The sequence below is a fragment of the Cygnus olor genome, chromosome 20 (assembly GCF_009769625.2).
Source record: "Cygnus olor isolate bCygOlo1 chromosome 20, bCygOlo1.pri.v2, whole genome shotgun sequence".
In the NCBI taxonomy this organism is placed as follows: Eukaryota; Metazoa; Chordata; class Aves; order Anseriformes; family Anatidae; genus Cygnus; species Cygnus olor.
The window spans coordinates 3,303,605-3,322,641 of NC_049188.1; the positions used below are offsets into that span (position 1 = coordinate 3,303,605).

Genomic DNA, 19,037 nt, shown 5'->3' on the forward strand with positions numbered 1-19,037 from the left:
CTGAGTTTAATTCCCCCTCTGCCACAGGTGCCCCAAACCACCAGTGGAGTGCTTGGATTCAGGCCAGCCTGGTTTCCCCTGCCGTAACACAGGTATCTCAGGGCACGGCTCTCACCTGGAGACCCTTCATGGCTTCTGGGGGGAGAAACGGGCACTTGGGTGTGATTCCTCTAACCAGCTTTCAATTCCTGCCTCGGGAGGAGATGAATCACCGTGTACGAGCTCTGTGCTGACGCCGGCGGGGCCTGATGACTCAGCCAGCCCCTCTCCTGCACAGCACCCGCGAGCTGCCCCCTGAGCACGGGGCAGCCTCTGGGGATGCTCTCCTCTGGGGCTAGCACCGATCATTTCAACCCTTGTAAAATACCGGCCAGTATATCAACCACACCTGGGCCAAGTGAGCCAACCCAGCCAGCACTCTTTGCCCGCGCCTCCAGCTGGCTCTGCCTCTCTACAACCATCCACAGTGAACCTGCTCACCCGTGGAGCCACCTCCTTTGGCAAAACTGAAATGTGGTCCAGCAGCCATGGCCGAAATGGCTTATGTGCAGCGAGACCTCGTGCAGGGCTTGTGGGGAGCTCCTGCACCTCCCTCCTAACCCCCTGCAGCTGGTGGTGCCCACACGGATGTGCGGAAAGGCACCCCAGGAAACTTGGTTTGGAGCTAAATGTTGGGGCTAGCATTGTTGCTCCTGGTCAGGTGAAGCAAAATTGAAGGAATCTGGGGCTACACAGAGAATAACATCTGCCTGATCCCCCAGCACGGCCTGGGGAGCAGAGCCACACGCTCCATAGGTGCTGTGGGCACGTTACAGACCCGTCAGCCTCATGGCACAGCCGGTTGCCAGTCGTGCCAGAGGCAGAGACTTACAAAAACCCTACTGACCTGCTGAACTCTGCAACCCCACCTTTATTAAGCGTTGGTTAATCCGCTATTAGTCTCCTAGTGAGCTTTATAAACAAATAACACTTAATTAGCAGGATGGTTTGTTTTGTTGCTGGCTGAGGGTGGATCCTTAGGCCATGCTTTAACACTTGAGATCGCTCCTGCAGATAATGCCAGCCTGCCCGGGCATGGCACCGATTTCACCACTTTTCTACAAAAACAGTGACTCCAAATTTGCCATTTTGGCACAGGCACACCGAAGCGCCACTTACCTGCTGCCGGCCTGCGACGTCCCCGCCAGGTCCAGCACGGCCCCGCGGTGCGGCTCGGGGGAGATCTCCCCGGGGGGGCTGGAGGGCTCCAGCTTGGTTGGGTCTTTGGTAAATTTACTTCCTGGTGCCGGGTGCGCAGGGCGGGTTTGGAATTAAAAACAAAACCAGAATTAGCAACCAGAATTAGCAACCTGAGAGGTAAACTCGCAGCAACACAGCTCCTCCACCTCCACGTGCTCCCTCTCTAGTCCCAGAGCTAAAATTGGGGTGAGGGACAGGTTTTCAAGAGCTGTCTGTTTGCAAAGAGAAAGGTGCAGATTTAAATTGGGTTTACATGTCAAAATAATAGCACAGCTCTTGATTAAACCCCTGCAAAACTCGGTGTGTGCTGGGGAACCTTGCTGAGCACCACGCGAAGGGGCTGGCTGCTGGGACTGGGAAGCAGCTCGGGAGCAAGGATGTGCTGCAGGGGGGGCACAAGGATCGGGTCACCCTGCAAAACCTCCCCTTTCCCTTCCGTTTCCCTCAGCAGCCTGAAAGGAGCTGAAACAAAGCCTCAGCAATGACCTTGGAGATGAAACAAGCGATCTGATGACAGGGTAGGAAATGAAAATCAGGCAGGGAAGGTGAAGGAAGAACTGAAGGATTAGTGCTGGGGGAAGGAGGGAATGAAATTATGCCGCCAGGCTGCAGAAATCTTGTAGGTGTCTTGTTAAATAGCTGCAAAAGGCTCTTGGCTGGTCTCAAAGCACCATCACGACATCCCCTCCCTTCCAAAACACATCCTGTCCCTGGGAAAACGAAGCCTTTTTCCTTTAGGCTCCAGCCTGCATGGAAGGGCAGGGCTCTGGCAATAGGACCAGCAGCAATATAGAGCCGTAAAGACACTATTTATCTACCGACAGTCCAAAAGGCTCCTCTTAATTTGTGCTTTCTACGGACCAAATCTTGTTCTTGCAGCAACGAAGCCAGCCTTAAGCTACTACCCAGGGGAGCAGCAAAAATAGGTTTCCTAGCAGTGGTGGGTATTTTAATTAAAGGGTGAGTAAAACTGTATGGGGAAGCTTTGAGATGCTTTATAGTCGGCAAGTTAAAATACAGCTCTGCGCTGAAAAAGTGTCTTTGCAAAAATGGCACCTCCTGACTCAGCAGATGCTTTTTTTTGCACAGTCAGAAGTGCTGACACAAATCGCAGAAAGACAGGTTTAATGTGTTTTGCTTCTGGTAGCCCTGCAGGGAGCAGGCAGGGAAGAGGGGGGCTGCCACCCGCCCCAGCCGTGCTGGATCTGCTTCCCAGTCTCCTCATTTCCACTTGCACCTCCCTGCCAAGTGACCCCGAGCTCCCAGCATGGAGCTTTCCACCAGCAGCTCTCGAGCGTGGGCAGGGAGGAGCTGCTCCATCACCCCCCTGTCAGGCTGTGCGCGATGCCTCCCCCAAGACATCAGGCAAACTGATGGATTTGCAAGGAAAATCCAAGCGTCCAAGAAGCAATTCGGAGCTCCATCCCTTAGGGGTGGGCGATAGTTTAAAAATCATTTTCTCGAGCAAAGAAAATCATGAATGGGACTGGAGATAGAGAAACCACCCGTGGAGGTGGGACCTCCTCCAGACTCTGCTGGAATTTCCCTCTGTGAGCACCCCTGGGGTGCTGTTGCAGTGCCACAGGGGTTAATCCATCCCTTGGAGATGTCAGGCGGTGTCTGGGACGCCGCCAGCACCCGGAAAGAAAGGAAAACCCCAAACATGTCTTTACTTGCGAGCCCAGCCCGGGACACCTGGGAGCAGGGCTGGGCAATTAACCCGGAGCGCTCAGTGCCGTTCCCGCAGCAGCTTCCCAACTTCCCAGGCTGGGACGTGGAGCCAGCTCCCCTCTGCCCCAAGAGGGAGCTGGGACCCCCCCAACACCTGCCCTGATGTAGTGAGAAGCACTTAACGTGGCTTCTCCATCTCCAGTGAGCAGGATTAAGTGTGGGGAAAAGAAAGCAGAAGAATCCCCCCGGGGTTTTGTCACTGATCAGATTGATTTTTGCCATCTTTCTTCTAAAACCAGTCAGCGACTGGATGATGCTAGCACCTTCCAGACAAAAGAAAGAGGATAATTTACCAATGAAGAACCCAGCAGCGATTTTTCTCCCTCACAAAAGCACGGAAACACGTCATGTGCTGCCTGCAGATGAAGCTCAGTCGGGTGCAGGGAGCAACCCAGCCTTGTGCCGCGCGTATTCCCCACTTCAAACCACTCTCTGGGGGTGCACAGTGCTCTGGTCCTGGGCAAAGGCAATCGCATCGCCCCCAGGCATGGCACGCAGCCTGGGCTTCTCCCCACTGAGCACAACGGCGTGTCCTGCGCTATTGCTGTTTACAGATGTTGTTATTTCAACTCTGCTCCTCTGGATAATCTTTCAATTTGCAGGCAATAAGTCAAAAGGCACAGAGAACATACCTGTGAAAATTCTCTCATCGAACATCCTAGAAGGGAAAGGAAAAAAAAGGATTAGAAATAGGTGCTTCTAATGACTGGGTTTTAGGTTTTATTTACAAACAGCATTAAAGCAAGTCAAAATAGTCAATTTATTTATTCCCTAAAAAAAGCCTTTCAGATTGTGGTGCAACCAAGCAATCTCACACTGCATGCTTTTTAACTAAAGCACCTTTAAATCTGCGTATAAGTCATTCTCTTCATTTAATTAACTTATTAAATGAGGCTGCTACAGGCTGGCTTTACCAGAAGATGATGGGACCAAAGCAGAAGCTTCCAATCCTCCCGCTCCAGCAGAAAAGCAGTGACCAGGACCCAGCACCCTGCCTGTACGTGACACATCCTCATGGTTGTGTACACAGGATGTCCACAAAGGAGCACCTCAAAATATCGAGGTGGAGGAGAATCACTCTGTGTGGAGTAAATATGGATGTTCCTCCTCACAGACACCACTCCTCCCACCTGCAAATGTCACTTGAGGGTTGTGCTGTGATGGGAGGGCCCCGCTGCCACCCGAAATGCTCAGTGAGGCAACCGCAATGTCCGAATGGGGTTACAGCAGGGTGACAGGGTGACGGTGCTACAGACAGCCCTGTGGCATGCTCACAGAAAGGGAAAGAGATGGAAATCGGAGGAGGCAGTGGGGAAGGGAAACCTCCCTACTTACCTCTGTACAATAACTGTTTAACTCTTTTCCATAAAGAAGATTAAAATGAGTTTTGGGTGTAAAAGCAAACCCTTGGGGCACAGAGGGAACAGAGCTTAAATTCCCGGTTCCCTCAAGGCACGTGCAGTGCCCTGTCAGGGGGATGGCTGTGTCCCCACGGAGCACTCCCAGGGCACCCAACCAGCCAAATGTGCTGTGAGCGAGCCAAAATGCGATCCAAATGTGCTGTAATTACCCCGTTAACGTTGAGCACATCGGTGCCGAGCTAACACCAGGGGACTGCATTGAGAGCAGCCCGCTCCTGACAGGCGGCAGCTCTCATGGAGGGAGGACACCTCCCACCTCGCCACCCACCTCTTGATGACAAAGTGGATGTTGTGCCTCTCCTCCAGTATCCGCTTGAGTTTGGGGACGCCGTAGGTGCAAGGTCTTTTGAAGGGGATTTTGTCAGGGATGCCGATAATTTCCACCGCCTCGGGGTCACACGCGATCTTCCGGTACGGGACGGGGACCATGTGGTCTAACCCCAAGGCTTCAGCTGAAAGGTGAACGCATGGCTTTCACTTCAGTGCATGCTTTTTCTTTAGCGAATGATAAAATGAAGGTGAAAAGGCTTGAACTCCGGCTGGTGTGAAAAGCAGAGCGTGTGCCTCCTGTTCTCTTATCTCTTGCTTGGCCCGCAGCAGGTCTCTGAGCTGTACAGCTCGCGAGTCACACAGCTCATATATAGGTTATCAGTCACACAGCTCACATAAAACCCCAGTTATATGGCCTGATGAGGATGTCACAGGCAACAAGCCCCAGCCTGTCAGCCCATTTGCGAGCCATTTCCCAAGCCCAAACCTCCAGGGACCTAACCTGAAAGTGCTGCCCGTGGCAAGGGCAGCACCAAAGATGCTCATAAGCTCTGTGAGTGGACAAAAAGCAGCTGGAATAGCAATGATCTGCCTTTTTTTTTCCTGCCACGTTAATTTAAAATGGCTGCATGCGACCACTCCCCCTTGCCCGCAGTGCCAGCGGGTGCTGACCTGGCCGTGCCACGCTCCAGGCCAGGCTGTTTTACGTCCAAGTTATAAATTCCTTGACGGAGGGACTCCAAATGGAAATATTGACATAACCTTCAACAGACACCCAGACTGGGAGCTGCTGGGCTAAACGTGTTAAGAAGAGAAGGGAGCTCTAGCATATGGCTCCTGCTGCTGTGTTAGGGAACAAAAATGATTGCTATATAATGATATGCAAACCACAAGAGCTGCAGATGCATAATGGGATATTAACTCCTACTCACCATATCTGCTGTTAAACAGAATTTGCACGCACTCCCTAAGGGTGTTGATATCTTCAGTTTCTTTTATAAAACTGTCCCACTTATCTATCAAAACAAAATATAAGAAATAAGGAACTTCCATATGGTTCATACACAGCAGATGCACTTTTCTCGCGCGAAGTGTTGAGAACCAGGAACAAGACTTTGTTGCTTTAAAAAATAATTATTTCCCCCTTCCTGAGCGGATTCTGCCAGGCTGGCAGATAAGGTCTGGGCTTCCCCATCCCCAGCCTGAAGCAAGCTCCTCTGCAGCTGTGTGTGTGCAAAACAGATTCCTGAGAAATGACCCCATAAAACATCTCAACCCTGAAATGAAAGACCCTCCGGGATAGAGCAAGCTCTACCTGAAACAAACATTTGAAAGGCACAGCAATTTCACAAAGGAGCTTTTTCATACCTTCTCTTTCCCAACTTTCCCACCTTTTTTTTTTCTCTTTTTTTTTTAAGCACAGAGGCAAGGGTTTTGGCATAGACACGTCAGCATTTCTAGGCTGCACGTGCTTGGGGTGGGGTTGAGGTGGGGAAGTGGCAGAGTCTCCTCCTCGCACTGATCCTGCCTTGGGCACTGCAGCAGAGTCAGGCCGGGGTGAGCGGGTTCCAGTTGTTTTGAAACCACGCAAAGCTTTCGGCGCCTATTTGCCCTTGGCAGCTTGGGCAAACAGCCTCACCCGAGCCATGCCCTGGCTCCCCAGGCACAATGTGGGGCTGGGACTTCCCTGCCATCTGTGTGGTGGCATTGCAGGGTCCCTGCAGACCACGGGGACAGATGGAGACTATTTATGGCCGGGTGGGGGAACCTTTCCCAAAGAGGTGCCCAATGGCTGCTTCTGAGGCGGGACACAGACCTGTCTTGTCGTGGACAATGGAGAAGAGGATGCGCTTGGAAGAGTGCACATTCTGGATAAGAGGGCCCCCAGAGACGGCCGATTTCTGTCCTGGACATGAGGGAAGATGAGAAAGGGCTGATAAGAGCCTGAATGATGCTTTGGGCACCTCAACAAGCTCCTACGTGTCCCCGCCAGTGACAACGACCCAGGGCTGGGCAGCTGTGCCATGTCCCTCACCCCCACCAGCTCTCCTTCATCCACCCTCCCCTTCACCACCCTGTGGAGTCCTGGACACACCATGTCACCCCCAGACCCAGAGAGGGCACCCAGGGAAGGGCTGGGACGGTGCCACAGGGGCTTCCTCATCTCTGCGAGGGCTGCATGAGCACCAGGGCCAATTTTGTTATCAATTTGTGCTGTCACAGCCTGGGGTCCAACCTCCAGTCACACCCTGCCGGCCACACACACCCCACACATTTCAGCAGGCCGCTCTACAGCCCAACCCAGCCCCCCAAAAAACCATCTTTCCCCTTTCAGCTCTGTGGGGCTTCGCACCAGGCCCTCGTCTGCGAGCAAACTCGAGGCTATTACCACAGCAGTCGCTGTACTCCTGTGAGGAAGGCACCTTCAGCTCTCCTGAGGGCCTGGGCAGCAGCGCTTCGCTGGCCGCGGTCGCCCCGTGCAGACCGGAGGACACCTCTTGCTTTAGGTCCACGGCAATCTGCGTAGGCAGCGAGACACCGTATAAGAAATTGGTCACGGCTACGGCAGAGGGAGCGTCCTGGCCGGAGGGTTTGGCCATGTGGCCGTTGGCACCAGCGTCCCGGCTGCCCTTGGGCGCGAGGGAGGTACAAGTCAAGTCTACGCTAGGGTTCAGCTCTCTGCTGGGCTCGTCCGCCGGCCTGAAGGGAAGAAAAGGAGAAGAAGAGGAAAAAACAGGTTCCTTCAGGTCCATGGCACTGTCGGTGACCTGGGCGCTGAGCACCGCGGCCTATGTGTGCCGGGAGCTGTCATCCTCCTGCCACCAACACCCTGTGCCTGGGAAGGGGCAAACTGCTTAAAGCAAGGGTGGGGGAAAGATGGGGTGTGCAGAGCCCAAAACTGTGGGGACAGAGGCTTCGGAAGTTGCCCACATCATCTGCCATTGTTCAGGGCAGACGAGAGTAGGATAAATTAGCTGGATGAGCAGAGATGTGGAAGGAGACAGGAGAGCCTTCAGATGGGCCATGCCTGGGAGGGGACACCCTGAGGTGTACACTGAGGGCTGCCTGGCTTCTTTTTACTCATTGTTTCAAAAATTACAGCAGCCACCTAGCCTTCTACAGCTTCTTCAGGCATCTGCATCATGTTCTTCTTCTTTAAGTAGAGCAGATCAGTCTTATGGTAGTTCAAAATGTTTATAGCTCCAACAAAGCCATCTAGCTCCGTGGCCTGGTGCGTTTAAGGAGTTGTTTTACTCCTTAAACTTAAAATTTGTGGGACTGTCACCAAGGAGTAAAACAATTTGTGGGACTGTCACCAATCGACTGTATTGCCCTTCTCAGCACCAAAGACTCATGGCATGCTCAGCTGGGACCTCAGGCAGCTCAAGGATGCGTTTCGTAGCAAGGAAGCGCACATGCCTCACATGAGACAGGCAGCCACAGTTACACAAACAGCTCAAATTCTGAGTGTCCTACTTTTAGCTATCTCAGCCTGATTTTCCAGAAGTGCTGAGCCTTCAAAGGAGGTATTTGCAAGTGCTCAGCATTTCTCTGAATTGATCCAAGGTGCTTCAACTCAGGCGAGCTCAGAGGAAACGCATCCAAAACTGACAGGCCCCTTGTGACAATACAGTCCCAACAGCCAGGGACTTCGCCCCGCTGATGTCCCCAGCCTCCCTCGTCATCTGGCACAAAAACACTTAGGAAGGAGCCTGCGACATTTACATTGGAAACCTCTTTGGAGGCGAGGAAGCACCTAGTGTACCGCAGCTGAAATTCTGGCAGGGCCCTCCTACAGCGAGAGCACAGCTCCGCTCAGCAGCAGCCCCACCCCACCCCAGCGTTACATGCGCCAACACGCCAAGGATTCGCCCCCCTCCAGCCCTGCCGGGATCCCTGAAATTACCTTTTTAGCCTGAAGCGGATGCTGTGGCTGTGCTCTAAAATGGCCATCAGGGACTTCACGTCGTACTCCATGGGTTTCTTAAAGCTGATCCCCTCGGGCAAGCCGGCCACTGCCAGCAGTCCCGGCTCTTTCAGGAACCGCTCATAGGGCAAGGGGACTACGCTGCTCTTCCCCACCGCTTCACCTGGGGAAGGGGCAGAGTTACACAGGGCAGGGACCCCCAACCCTCTGGACTGCAGCCAGGTGGGGTTCAAGGAGCAAACACGAGAGCAAAACCGCGACCATGGGCACTGCTATGAGATCCCGATGGAGACGCCATTAGGCTAGGTAGGTGAAGGAAGCCGTCTCCTACCTCTGCGCTTAGCATTTAAGGACCTTCAGCACTTTCAAAGCATTAATTAATAAAAATCTCACAAAAGCTGATAAGCAGACGTCTCCTCTCTGGGGCTGCACAGTGAAATCCCTCGCTGGGATCTCTTGGCCCACCCATGGCATCCCAGTGGACCTGTGCCAGCGAGGGATCTGGTCGCCAGCAAGAGGAGAGGTAGCCAAGTGCTGACAAAGGAGGATGACGGGCTCATGCAGGTTTCTATCTCATGTTTACTGAAATATTCTGCAATTTTCAGTCTTTTTCCTTATTTTACCTCTTGGAAAAAAAATAGAAAGCACTTTGAGCCCTGCTGCTGTCAGGCAGCCTCATGGCACATGGAAAGATAAGAAGAAACCCCCAGCAGTTTCCCTTCATTCCCCAACTGGAAGGCAGAGTGAACATCAGTACTTTCAACTGCCCCATTCCCTTCATCAGCCCCCAAATCCCACAGATGCATGGGGCTGGCTTGGTGACACAACCGGTAGCTCTGATAGCTAAACCTCCCCGAAAGGCTGGGAGCAAATGGGAGCAAACCCTTCCTGAGCAGTGAATGCTGACCAGAGAGCATCGCTGCTCTGCGGAGATTTTCTAAAATTACAACAGAGGCCGTGTCCCCACAGCTGGGATGCTTGAGGCAGCCTGCATCCCAGACAAGACAGAAAACCAGGCCCTGCTGAAGTGTTTCGGGGGAAATCACCAAGCCCCTTGAGCTGCTCTCTCCTGAGCAATTACTCTGGAAACCAACCCAACTAGCTGCAACAAATAAACCTGGTGCTCATAGCACGAAGCAGAAGGAACAGTCGTGCATGAATGTGACCCGTCTGGCAAACCAGCGTCCAGATGCACAACATCTGGCTGCGTGGCAAGGTTTCGCTCCTCCATCTCCAGTCCCATGGGGTCTCCATCCAGGCCACAGCACCGAGCAGGGGAGATTGGGGGACATTTAAAGAGTGTTGGGATTTTATACTGGTGATTTTCTTTAAAATCTTTTCTTTTTTCTCTCTTTGAAAATTAAGTAAATAAATAAAAATAAACACAAAAGATCTTACAGAAACCCTGGAAATCTTGTGGCACTGTCAGCAAGTCCTTATTAAAAGTGATTTCTTCAACATGTTCTTTGAAGCAAAGCATGATAACTAATGATGTGTGACTTGCACAAGCCATCAAGGTTCCTTATAGCCGAGATGGATAATGTTTTAATTAAGCCAATAACAGAAGTTTCGAACCAAACCTTTGAACCACAACACTGCAAGAACACTTTCTGCAGGCTCGGAAGGCACCGGCAGCTTCCCTGCCTCGATGCGCCAGTGTTAGCGGCTTTCCACCTCCCACCATTGCCTCTCTTTGCGACGGGGGGAGACGCTCCCCATGCCCAAGCAGCTCCTTATCAACTCAGAGCTCGACAACTCCCCAAACACATTTTTATGGGGAATGTGTTATTGTCAAAGTGACCTTCACCAAGCCTCGCGCTGCCACGCAGAGGCTCATGGTTTAGCTAAAGAGAGACAATAATCATCATTAATGCCTGTTTAATAGAAGCCGGCGGTAATCAGTCATCCTGTTGGTGTGGAGATTACCCAGCTCTGGAGGGAATATGCGATCTTTTTGACTGAGCATTTTCTAAGATTTTTGTTTCCAATCCCTGTTGATGGGAGGCAACTGAAAGGATAAAAAAAAAAAAAAAGAGTAAGACAGATAACTGCTAATTTCTAACACTCCTGTCGGTATTAGGAACAGAATCACCCTGGGACACCTACTGTCTTCTGCGCTATTTCTCCCTGGTCAACCAGCAGAGGATTTTCCCTACACGAGCACAGCCCCATCACAGCCCCAGTGCAAAACCTGACCGTGGGTGCGCCGGGAATGATGGCTCCATCGGTTGCCTTGCTGGCAAGCTGCGTTTCTCCCCCAGATCAACAGATGTTACCCAGGCCACAGCTCCTTCTGCTGAGCGAGCAGCTGCCGAGGGCGAGCATCTGCCCGGCAGATTTCCCTAGATGGAGACTCAAGGTAGGTGTGGGGATGGAAACAGCTCCTGCGGCTGAATTAGCAGCAAAGCCAGAATTACATCTTTGTGTGGTAACGCCGGGGCCAAACCCCTCTGCTCAGGGATGTGTCCAACTTGTTGGGGCTCTGCGTTAAACCCACGCACACGTTCACCACGCCTCAACCCTGCACACTGCATCTCCAAACTCGCCCTAACACACTGGCCTCTGTCTGTCCCTCACCATGCCAATGCACCCTGGTCAAACTTCTCATATAATAGGTATTTACATTATATAAGGATTATTGCCATATTCCCCGGAGGCTTTAAAGGCCAGCTTTCTTGCAGCAGCAGGAAAACGAAGCCTGCATCTCAGCGTGGGGCTCTGTCCACGCTGCAACGCCAGCCCCGGCTCATTCTCTTGGCTTTTCTGCATTTCCCTTTCCTGATGACTTGGGCTGAGCCTTTCAAAGGCGGCGAGAGGATCTGATCACCCCCTTTAATGGGAATACCTCATCCAAGTTCTTTAAGTGGTTTTAGAAAACCTCAGCTTCTGATCCCAACTGTCCTGGCCGGGGGAAGCGATGCTGCCTCCCCTCCCTCTGCAAAGCCCGCAGTGCACACTGGCGGGGCGAGCTTCAAATAAACAGCAGCAAACTCTGCGTGCAGGTAGGAGCAGGCGCTGAAACGTGGAGCTGTACAACAACGAGGAGCCTGATCCTCACTGCTAACACCCAAAATGCTGCGAGCAAACCCCATAGATCCCCAATCGGGGACGTCCTGAGCGCGGAGTGGGCACTGCCGCAGCTCCAGCATCCACAGCTTGGGCCCAGAGGGAGCTCTGCAACCCACTGGGCTACGTAGCAGCAGCCATATGGTCATCTACATTTTAATTGCAGAAGCTTTATTGCTGGGGATGATGCATGTGCTGGAATGGCACCAGCTCATCTCACGGAGCTGAGGCTGTGGGGCCGCCTGCGAGAAAAGTCATCTTTTTCCTTTTAAGCAGGCCTGCCACGGAAAGGGGAGAGCGAGGCGCTGCAGAGCCCCGACACGCGCTGGTGAGGAGATGCTGTAAGGCAGCGTTCGGGATGAAGGTGCACGTGAGAACCCCATTTAGCCCTCGGCAGAGCCTTCAGCTGGCCTGATGGAGGGTCCCCCCCCCAAGAGGGGAGATTTTTTTTGCGGCACATGGTGTTACACGTTTGGGGCACAGCCCCTTTCACTGCCAGCCTGCAAAGGGACGAGGCAGTGGCTGGACCTGCTCTCAGCACAGTGCAGACCCTGCACATCAGCAGGTGCCACCGTGCTGGGGGCCACCGGTCCCAAAGCCACGGGCAGGGGCACACTCGCCGAGGCGGGCTGGAGCTGGCAGCGCAGCAAGCCCCGGGGCCATCCAAATCCCCAAATGGAATCGTGAAGGTTCTTACTATAAAGCACATCAAACACTTCCTCTACCATCTTCCTGAGGAGGTACACGTCTGATCCCTGGTCCGGGGAGACCCTGAGCACGCTTCGCCCGCACTCCTTTGCCTTCTTCTGCGCCTCTGCGTCCTGCTCCCTCCGCTGCTGGACTCCTGCGGGCGGAGAGAAGAAAAGGGAGATGCTGCGGTGGGAAAAGGTTCAACGGGCAACACCACCAGCAGCCTCAAAGCACCTGGCAGTGACCGCATGAGACGACGAAACCAGTTGGCTGAGCACCGCCTGCTTCAGCACACATCCCTGCCCACCCAACGCACGAAGCCGTAGTCCCACAGGCACTGGACCCCCTGCCAGACCCCGGTGTCAGCAAAATCCTTTAAGCAGCAGGGGTGCCCACGACAGCCCCAGACATGCAGGGAAAGGTGCAGGCACGGGCAGCAGTGCCATCGTGTGCCCTAGCACCCCCATTTTACACACCCAGCCGCGCCGACGCTGTTGTGATTAATTGGCCAGTGTGTTTCTTTTCTCTGGTTTCAATCTGCTTAGCCTTCAATCTCTCTGAAAAAAGAAAATCCGCCTTTCTCAGAGGCTTTTTTACCCTTCAGCATCACGTACCTCAGTAATACTAGCTATTTCCTGCTAATTTCCCCCATTAAACCTCAAATAAAGCATATCTTCGGCAACGACTTCCTTGCGTCTCTAAATGCACAGAAAATTAAACACTACAAGTGCATTATTGCCATTCTAGCTAAACCGATTCACCAGGGATTTTCAGTGGCAAAGGACTAATTCCTTCATCATCCTCGACAGGCTCTCACCAGCGATCAGCCCTGGCTGCCGCGTGGGTGCTCAAGGAGAAGCTCGCCCACCCCTCCTGGCACACGGGGACACAGAAATAGGACGGCCACGTCTGCCTGGACATCGGCACCGAGGGCAGGTGACTGCCCTGTGCCCAGCTCTGGGAGCTGGCTCGTGTCCTGCTTCTCCTGATACCCGGCACAAGTGACTTAGAATAAATAATAATAATTAAAACAAATCACTGTACGCATTACTCCGCCACTGTTGGGTGGCTTTGGGGAGTGTCCCCATGTCACCCCCACGCTGTCCCTCCTCGTCCCTGCTCTCACATTGCACCTCGTTTCCCTGCTGCAAAGTGTCTCGACCGCCCATCATTGACTTGAGTGGAGACCTCCACCTGCTACCCTGACCCTTTTTAAATTCCCCCCCTATGTATTTATTTATTTATTTATTATTTTTAAGAAGCCAGAGGGATGGGGCACTGAGACGCTGCTGGGGAGGAGACCCTGGGTAATTTACAAACATGGTGAAATCCACCCAAATTCACACCTTCCAAGACTCTCCCTCCTGTCGAGGCGCAAACACCCCTCCATTAGCATCAATCTTTATAATTGTCAAAGTCCCCCTGTGCGTCAGGAAAGGCTGAGCCAGAGTTCCAGATAAACGAGAGCGTTCGAGAGAGGTCTGTGAGCCCGGAGGAGCACAGCTCGGCAGATAAGAGGCTTCTTACATCTCCCGGTGATGTCTGGTTTAGATTATTTCAGATCCTTTCTAAGGGGGCAGCTAGACTATAAATCAGAGGCATTTCCAGGGATGCTTTACGATGCATGCCAGTTGTAAGAGCTTTATGTAGTGGAGCTGAGCCTCGGCCATTTATAATTCAAGACAGAGTTATCGCATTTCACCCTGTCTCGAGTATCAGCCGCTTTGTCAGAACCCCACCATCAGGATTTCATGGTTTGTACCAGATGTTACAATTCCATTTTCACAAAGGTGTAAATTAAACGGAAGGCGAGGGGAACTCCGACCCGACGCTGAGCGCCTGGGTACCTTTAGGCTTGCCCCAGGACAGCTGGAGGTCACCGAGCAGAACATTTGTGGCTGTTTCCAAAAGTGAGATTTGCAGACAGTCATCAGCTAACGAGAGCTGTGGGGTGACACAGTTTGTCTTTAACTTAAAGGTTTTGCTCCCTTGCACTGCCCACTAAGTTTCTCTCCTGCCTTCTGCCTGCGGTGGGGAGCCAGAACCCCCAGAAACTTCCCTGAAATGCCTCTGTTCAAAAAAAAATTGCACACAGAATGAAATGCATCAAGATGGAGAATAACTGCAGGCAGCTTTGCTGGCTCCAAACAGAGGGGGAGAAATGTCAGCCTCCCATCCGCAGCAGGACGGAGGAGCAGGGCCGGGAGAGCCGAGGCGCTCGGGGAAGCTGTGCTGCAAATCCGACCGCTCCGGGCGAGCAGTGCCGCTTCGCCCGGCACATGTGCAACGGATCATCCAAGCAGACAGTGACCCTGGCAGCTTTACAGCACTCATGTTTTCACTAGGATGAACCGTTCTTGGGCAATTTCTCTAACGGATTAAGCACGAATATGGTTTCCATCAACACCAGGCCATGTGTGCACGCAGACGCAGGCTGTTTGCCCCCACTGACGTCCCACCGCGCGTGGTGGCCGCGCTCGCTGCAGGCACTGGGCACCAGCGGATCGGCTCTGGGCCACCCCTCCCCAGCTTGGGGTTCACCAGCGCCACCAAAACCACCTCCCTTCCCACCAGTGGGGGTAAGCTCCAGCTGGCCTGATAGGGATGATGCCAAACCACAGGTTCTCCTGCCTTCCCCTAGCCTCTCGGTTTGTTTTTGTAGGGCCTACATATAGGACAGCGTATGCACGTCCGGGCAAAGTGGGTGGTGGCACCTGGGACACTCAAGGTGTCCTTCCATTTCTGTTGGCCCCCCAAAAGTAAACATCCCCACAAACAGCACTCCCAGTCCCCCAAATCTGTTCCTGTCTTTCCAAAAGCAGAAGAAAACCCTTGGCTCCTGGCTGTTCCCTGGAAGAACCGATGTCTGCTAATTCCCCAAGATGGCCGTGCCCCAGACCTCACTGACCAAAGGATGCGTTGGAAAGGAGTCAGAGCATGAGGTGCCATCCCTGAAAAAGGCTCCCATCCACCCCATTCCCCCAGCCTCAGCCTCTTTGTGCAATTTTGGGGTCCTGAGCTAACGGAGCACCAAGCTCCTGCAACTGGCGCGTCTTTGAACACACAATTAAGGAACCCGAGCGCATCGCCCGCACACGCAGCTAAGCGCGCCCCACCACGTTCCCCCTTCCCACCCGGGATACTCACGGCAGAACTTCTGGAAGTCGGCCTGCAGCTCCTTCCTGGCGCTGAGGAAGACTCTGCCCTTCTCGGTGCCCACCACGAAGGCGCTCTCGTCGTGCACGGCGATGCAGGCCACCTCGGCGTTCAGCTTGGACAGCGCGGAGCACTGCGGAGACGCGGCCGGGTCAGAGCCGGAGCGGTGCCTCGCGTCAGCTACCCGCATCCATCATCAATGATATTCTTGTTTTGATCCAAATATGATGGTTTTTATGGCACCCACTACTCTATAAACACTTTGGCAACTTTACGACTCCATAAAGGTACGTGGCTTAGATATGCAAAAAGCAGCTGGTTTGGTTTGAAAGCATTTCGCTTCTACTTTTCCTCCCCTAAAAGTAACCATCTCATAGTATTTCTTTAGAAGAAAACATCCCTGGTAAAAAAGCAAACCCAACGACTTGTATTTTTCCACCAACCCTAACATAATAAGGAGCACGGGAATCTTATTTCGGCTACAGAACACTAATATGGTCAAAGTCTGGATTAGCCGAGTGATTCTTCTTGTACAGTTATGCAAAACATTAAAGAGATGGAAAAGAACTTCCTCCATTAATCCATTTTATGTAACGTGTGTTTCCTGCTATACATAACACACGTGTATATGCATTTTTATTATTATTTTTCGTTATGATTGTTATGCAGTGCCCGCAGCCTGAGTCCCTTCCCCAAAGCCACAGCACCAACGCCATGAGGACACCAGCCACGGCTCGGAATTTAAACGGGAATTTTCCCACTTCCATCCTTAAGCGATGACAAGCAGTGAGTGCAGGTGACCCAAAGCATGACCCAGTGAGCTGGAGGATGCTGCGAGTCGAGGGCAGGCAGGGATGGAGCAGGAAAGCAGCTACCCATGGACCAAACTCCACCACAGCCACCACCTTCTCCCAGTCCCCCCACATGTTTTTACAGTGATTTTGATTCACTCGGGCTTAAAGCAGACTCTATCTGCCATTTTACCTCCTGCTCAGCTTCTTCAGGAAGGGAGTATTTAATCACATCACCAAAATATACGGGTTTTAGAAGCCTCCTTTCAAGAACCCAACATAACTTGAAGTATTTTGCTGTTGTGGTTTAGCCCGGCTGGCGGTCAAACACCACACAGCCGTTCGCTCACCCTCCCCCCTCCCTCTCCGGGATGGGGGAGAGAAAAGCCCAACGTGCAAGAAGGAACTATGAAACCTACAGCGGGAGGTGAGGCTCGGAGGCTGTGGAACGTGCATTCATTAGGCACCCGACTATGACACCACGATTTGCTGTACAGGATGGCACGCACGGGTATCATCAAAGCCACGTGGGGTGCGTCAGCTCCAGGGAACCTGCTCTTTAATGTGGTGATGGTGGTCAAAAAGAAGGAAATTGCTGTCTGGGGGAAAAATGCCTACCTGCACAGAGCTGAAGATGCACTCGAGGTGAATACCTTGACTGCTGGGCTTTAAAGGGGAGGGCTACTTAGCACACTGCTTTTTATTAGGTATTTGTTGCCACACATGCACTTTCCCTTCCTGATCACACTCGCAGTTAAAAATAAGATTAGCTCTGGTCCACGAGAATTAATCCCAACAGTTATCTTGTTTATGTAAGCGTGCTTGACTTATGCAAGGCTTCCACCGGGAATTCTACGTCAAAAGATATGAAAGTTATTTTCTTTGTTCTCCCAGATAAAAGCCATTGTTCTCCCGTTGTGTAAAAGCTCACGGTAACATCGGTAAAACAGCAAGAAAGAAAAAACAACAATCCAGCCCCTACATTCAGCTGACACCGACATAAATATTAATGGGGAAACAAGGCGCAGCTGGGATGAGCTGGGGCTGATCCCCGTCCGCAAGGCTGTCGGGACGGGGCGCGTGCTGCATTTTGCAGCTCCGCGGGCTTTACCGCGGCAGAGGGGAACGTGACGGCTCCGTGATGGAGGTTTTTCCTTCCTTGCCCTCTCCTGAAAGCCCCGGGGCTGTCAGCCCTGCTCGGGCTGCAGCGGTGCCTTCAGTAGGTGGAAATGGCAAACGTGGGAGGGAGGGGATGGGGACGCCGCGCGCTGGTGCCCACGGCCTCTTACCATGGAGTCTAAGGCAGACACTAAACTGGTGATGATTTCATCTTTCTGGGGGAAAACCATATTCCACTGCTCAGGCCTGGAGCTGCTGAGGGTCACGTCTAGAGGCTTCCCTGCCAGTGCCATATTCACCTGAAAACAGGAAAAAAAAAAAGGCATTGTGTTACTGACAGGAGTGCTGACGGTGCGTGCCCCTCACGGCAAAAAAACTGATGAAAGTCGCCAAAAAAAAAAAAGAAAAACGGGTTTTGAGCAAGCACTCAGCTTGCTGTCAGTGCTGCTGCTCCTCCTGGGTCCCTCCTGCCCCACAGACACGCACAGGGATGTGGCACCACCACGATGCCAGGGGAAACTGAGGCACGGCACGGGGCTGGGGCAGCCCACGCCCCCGGCCCCATCTCTCCGGTGGAGCCACCCCACACGCGGGTGGGTAGAAGCAAGAGGAGAAGCAGAAAATCAAAGGCATGCGGAAGACACCCACGTGCGAATCATCTCATCCCTGCCAGGAGCAGAAAAAGCAGATAACCGCGCACGCTGCCAAGCCGTAACTGAACCCCGGCGCCAGCGCCAAGCGCCCCGGCAGCACCGGGACCGGCTGATCCAGCGGGGTCACCTCCAGCCCTGGGACACATCCCGGGGCAGATGTCACCACCACGAGGGACACCCTGACCAAAGGGGGTCGTGGCTGTGCCAAACAGGAGGATGCTGAGCGGATAGGGAGCGGGTGACACACATGTCTCCATGAGGACACCGTGCCAGCCACCCCACGCTCCCCATACCCAGGGGCTCTCCCTACGCCGAGGGGACAGTCTGGCACCCAAAGGTGTCCTCAGGATGCACCAAAGCCACGGGGTGCTCTGCCTTCACCTCGGTCATCACCAACAAGCTCAGTTTGGGGGAGAAAGCAAAAGTCTCGTTAGTTTTTTTTCTTTTTTCCTTTTTTTTTTTTTTGGTCTCAAAGGGGTTTAAGGCAATGGGGTGTCACCCAAACAGCCGCTCAGGAGAAGGTTTGGGTTCCTGGGGGTCAAAGCCAGTGGGAGCAGGGACCCTGCAGCCAAAAAGGAGCTGAGCCCCAGGAGCTCCATCCCTCGGTGTACAGCGGGGAAAAAAGAGGGAAAATTGAACTGGCTCGAGCCACGCCACAGCATCCAGCCACTTGGGATGAGGTGGCGGAGATAAGCACGGGGAACATCCCATCCCACAGTACCAACACCTGGTGTCCCCACACAGCTCTGAGCTGGACCCAGCCCCACGTGCAGTGACAGCGCCAGGTCTCCACGCACGGGTCCACCCACGGGACACGACCCAGGGCGATGCCGACACTGCAGGGGAAACTGAGGCAGGGGCTCGCCCCGCACCGAGCTGTCTGCTCCCACACCAGGATCCCACACACAGCATCGCGCCCGCAGCACCCAAAAATGTGGGGAAGGGGAGATGCAGAGCGCTACACGGCACTGCC

General features: G+C 53.2%; 1 protein-coding gene across 11 annotated transcripts in view; it reads right to left on the minus strand.

The window, feature by feature from the left end:
- Nucleotides 1–19,037, minus strand: part of GTF2IRD1 (GTF2I repeat domain containing 1) — a 58,196-nt gene that overhangs the window by 22,441 nt on the left and 16,718 nt on the right. For all 11 annotated transcript variants that reach the window (XM_040532911.1, XM_040532909.1, XM_040532910.1 and 8 more), the window contains exons 2-11: nt 17,582–17,710; nt 15,493–15,634; nt 12,353–12,499; nt 8,569–8,752; nt 7,051–7,361; nt 6,478–6,567; nt 5,594–5,677; nt 4,660–4,843; nt 3,603–3,628; nt 1,159–1,279 (exon numbers count right to left, since the gene is read on the minus strand). In XM_040532911.1, coding sequence (XP_040388845.1) covers nt 1,159–1,279; nt 3,603–3,628; nt 4,660–4,843; nt 5,594–5,677; nt 6,478–6,567; nt 7,051–7,361; nt 8,569–8,752; nt 12,353–12,499; nt 15,493–15,634; nt 17,582–17,704 — 1,412 coding nt within the window. In that variant the 5' untranslated portion in view covers nt 17,705–17,710. The remainder of the gene's footprint in view (nt 1–1,158; nt 1,280–3,602; nt 3,629–4,659; nt 4,844–5,593; nt 5,678–6,477; nt 6,568–7,050; nt 7,362–8,568; nt 8,753–12,352; nt 12,500–15,492; nt 15,635–17,581; nt 17,711–19,037) is intronic.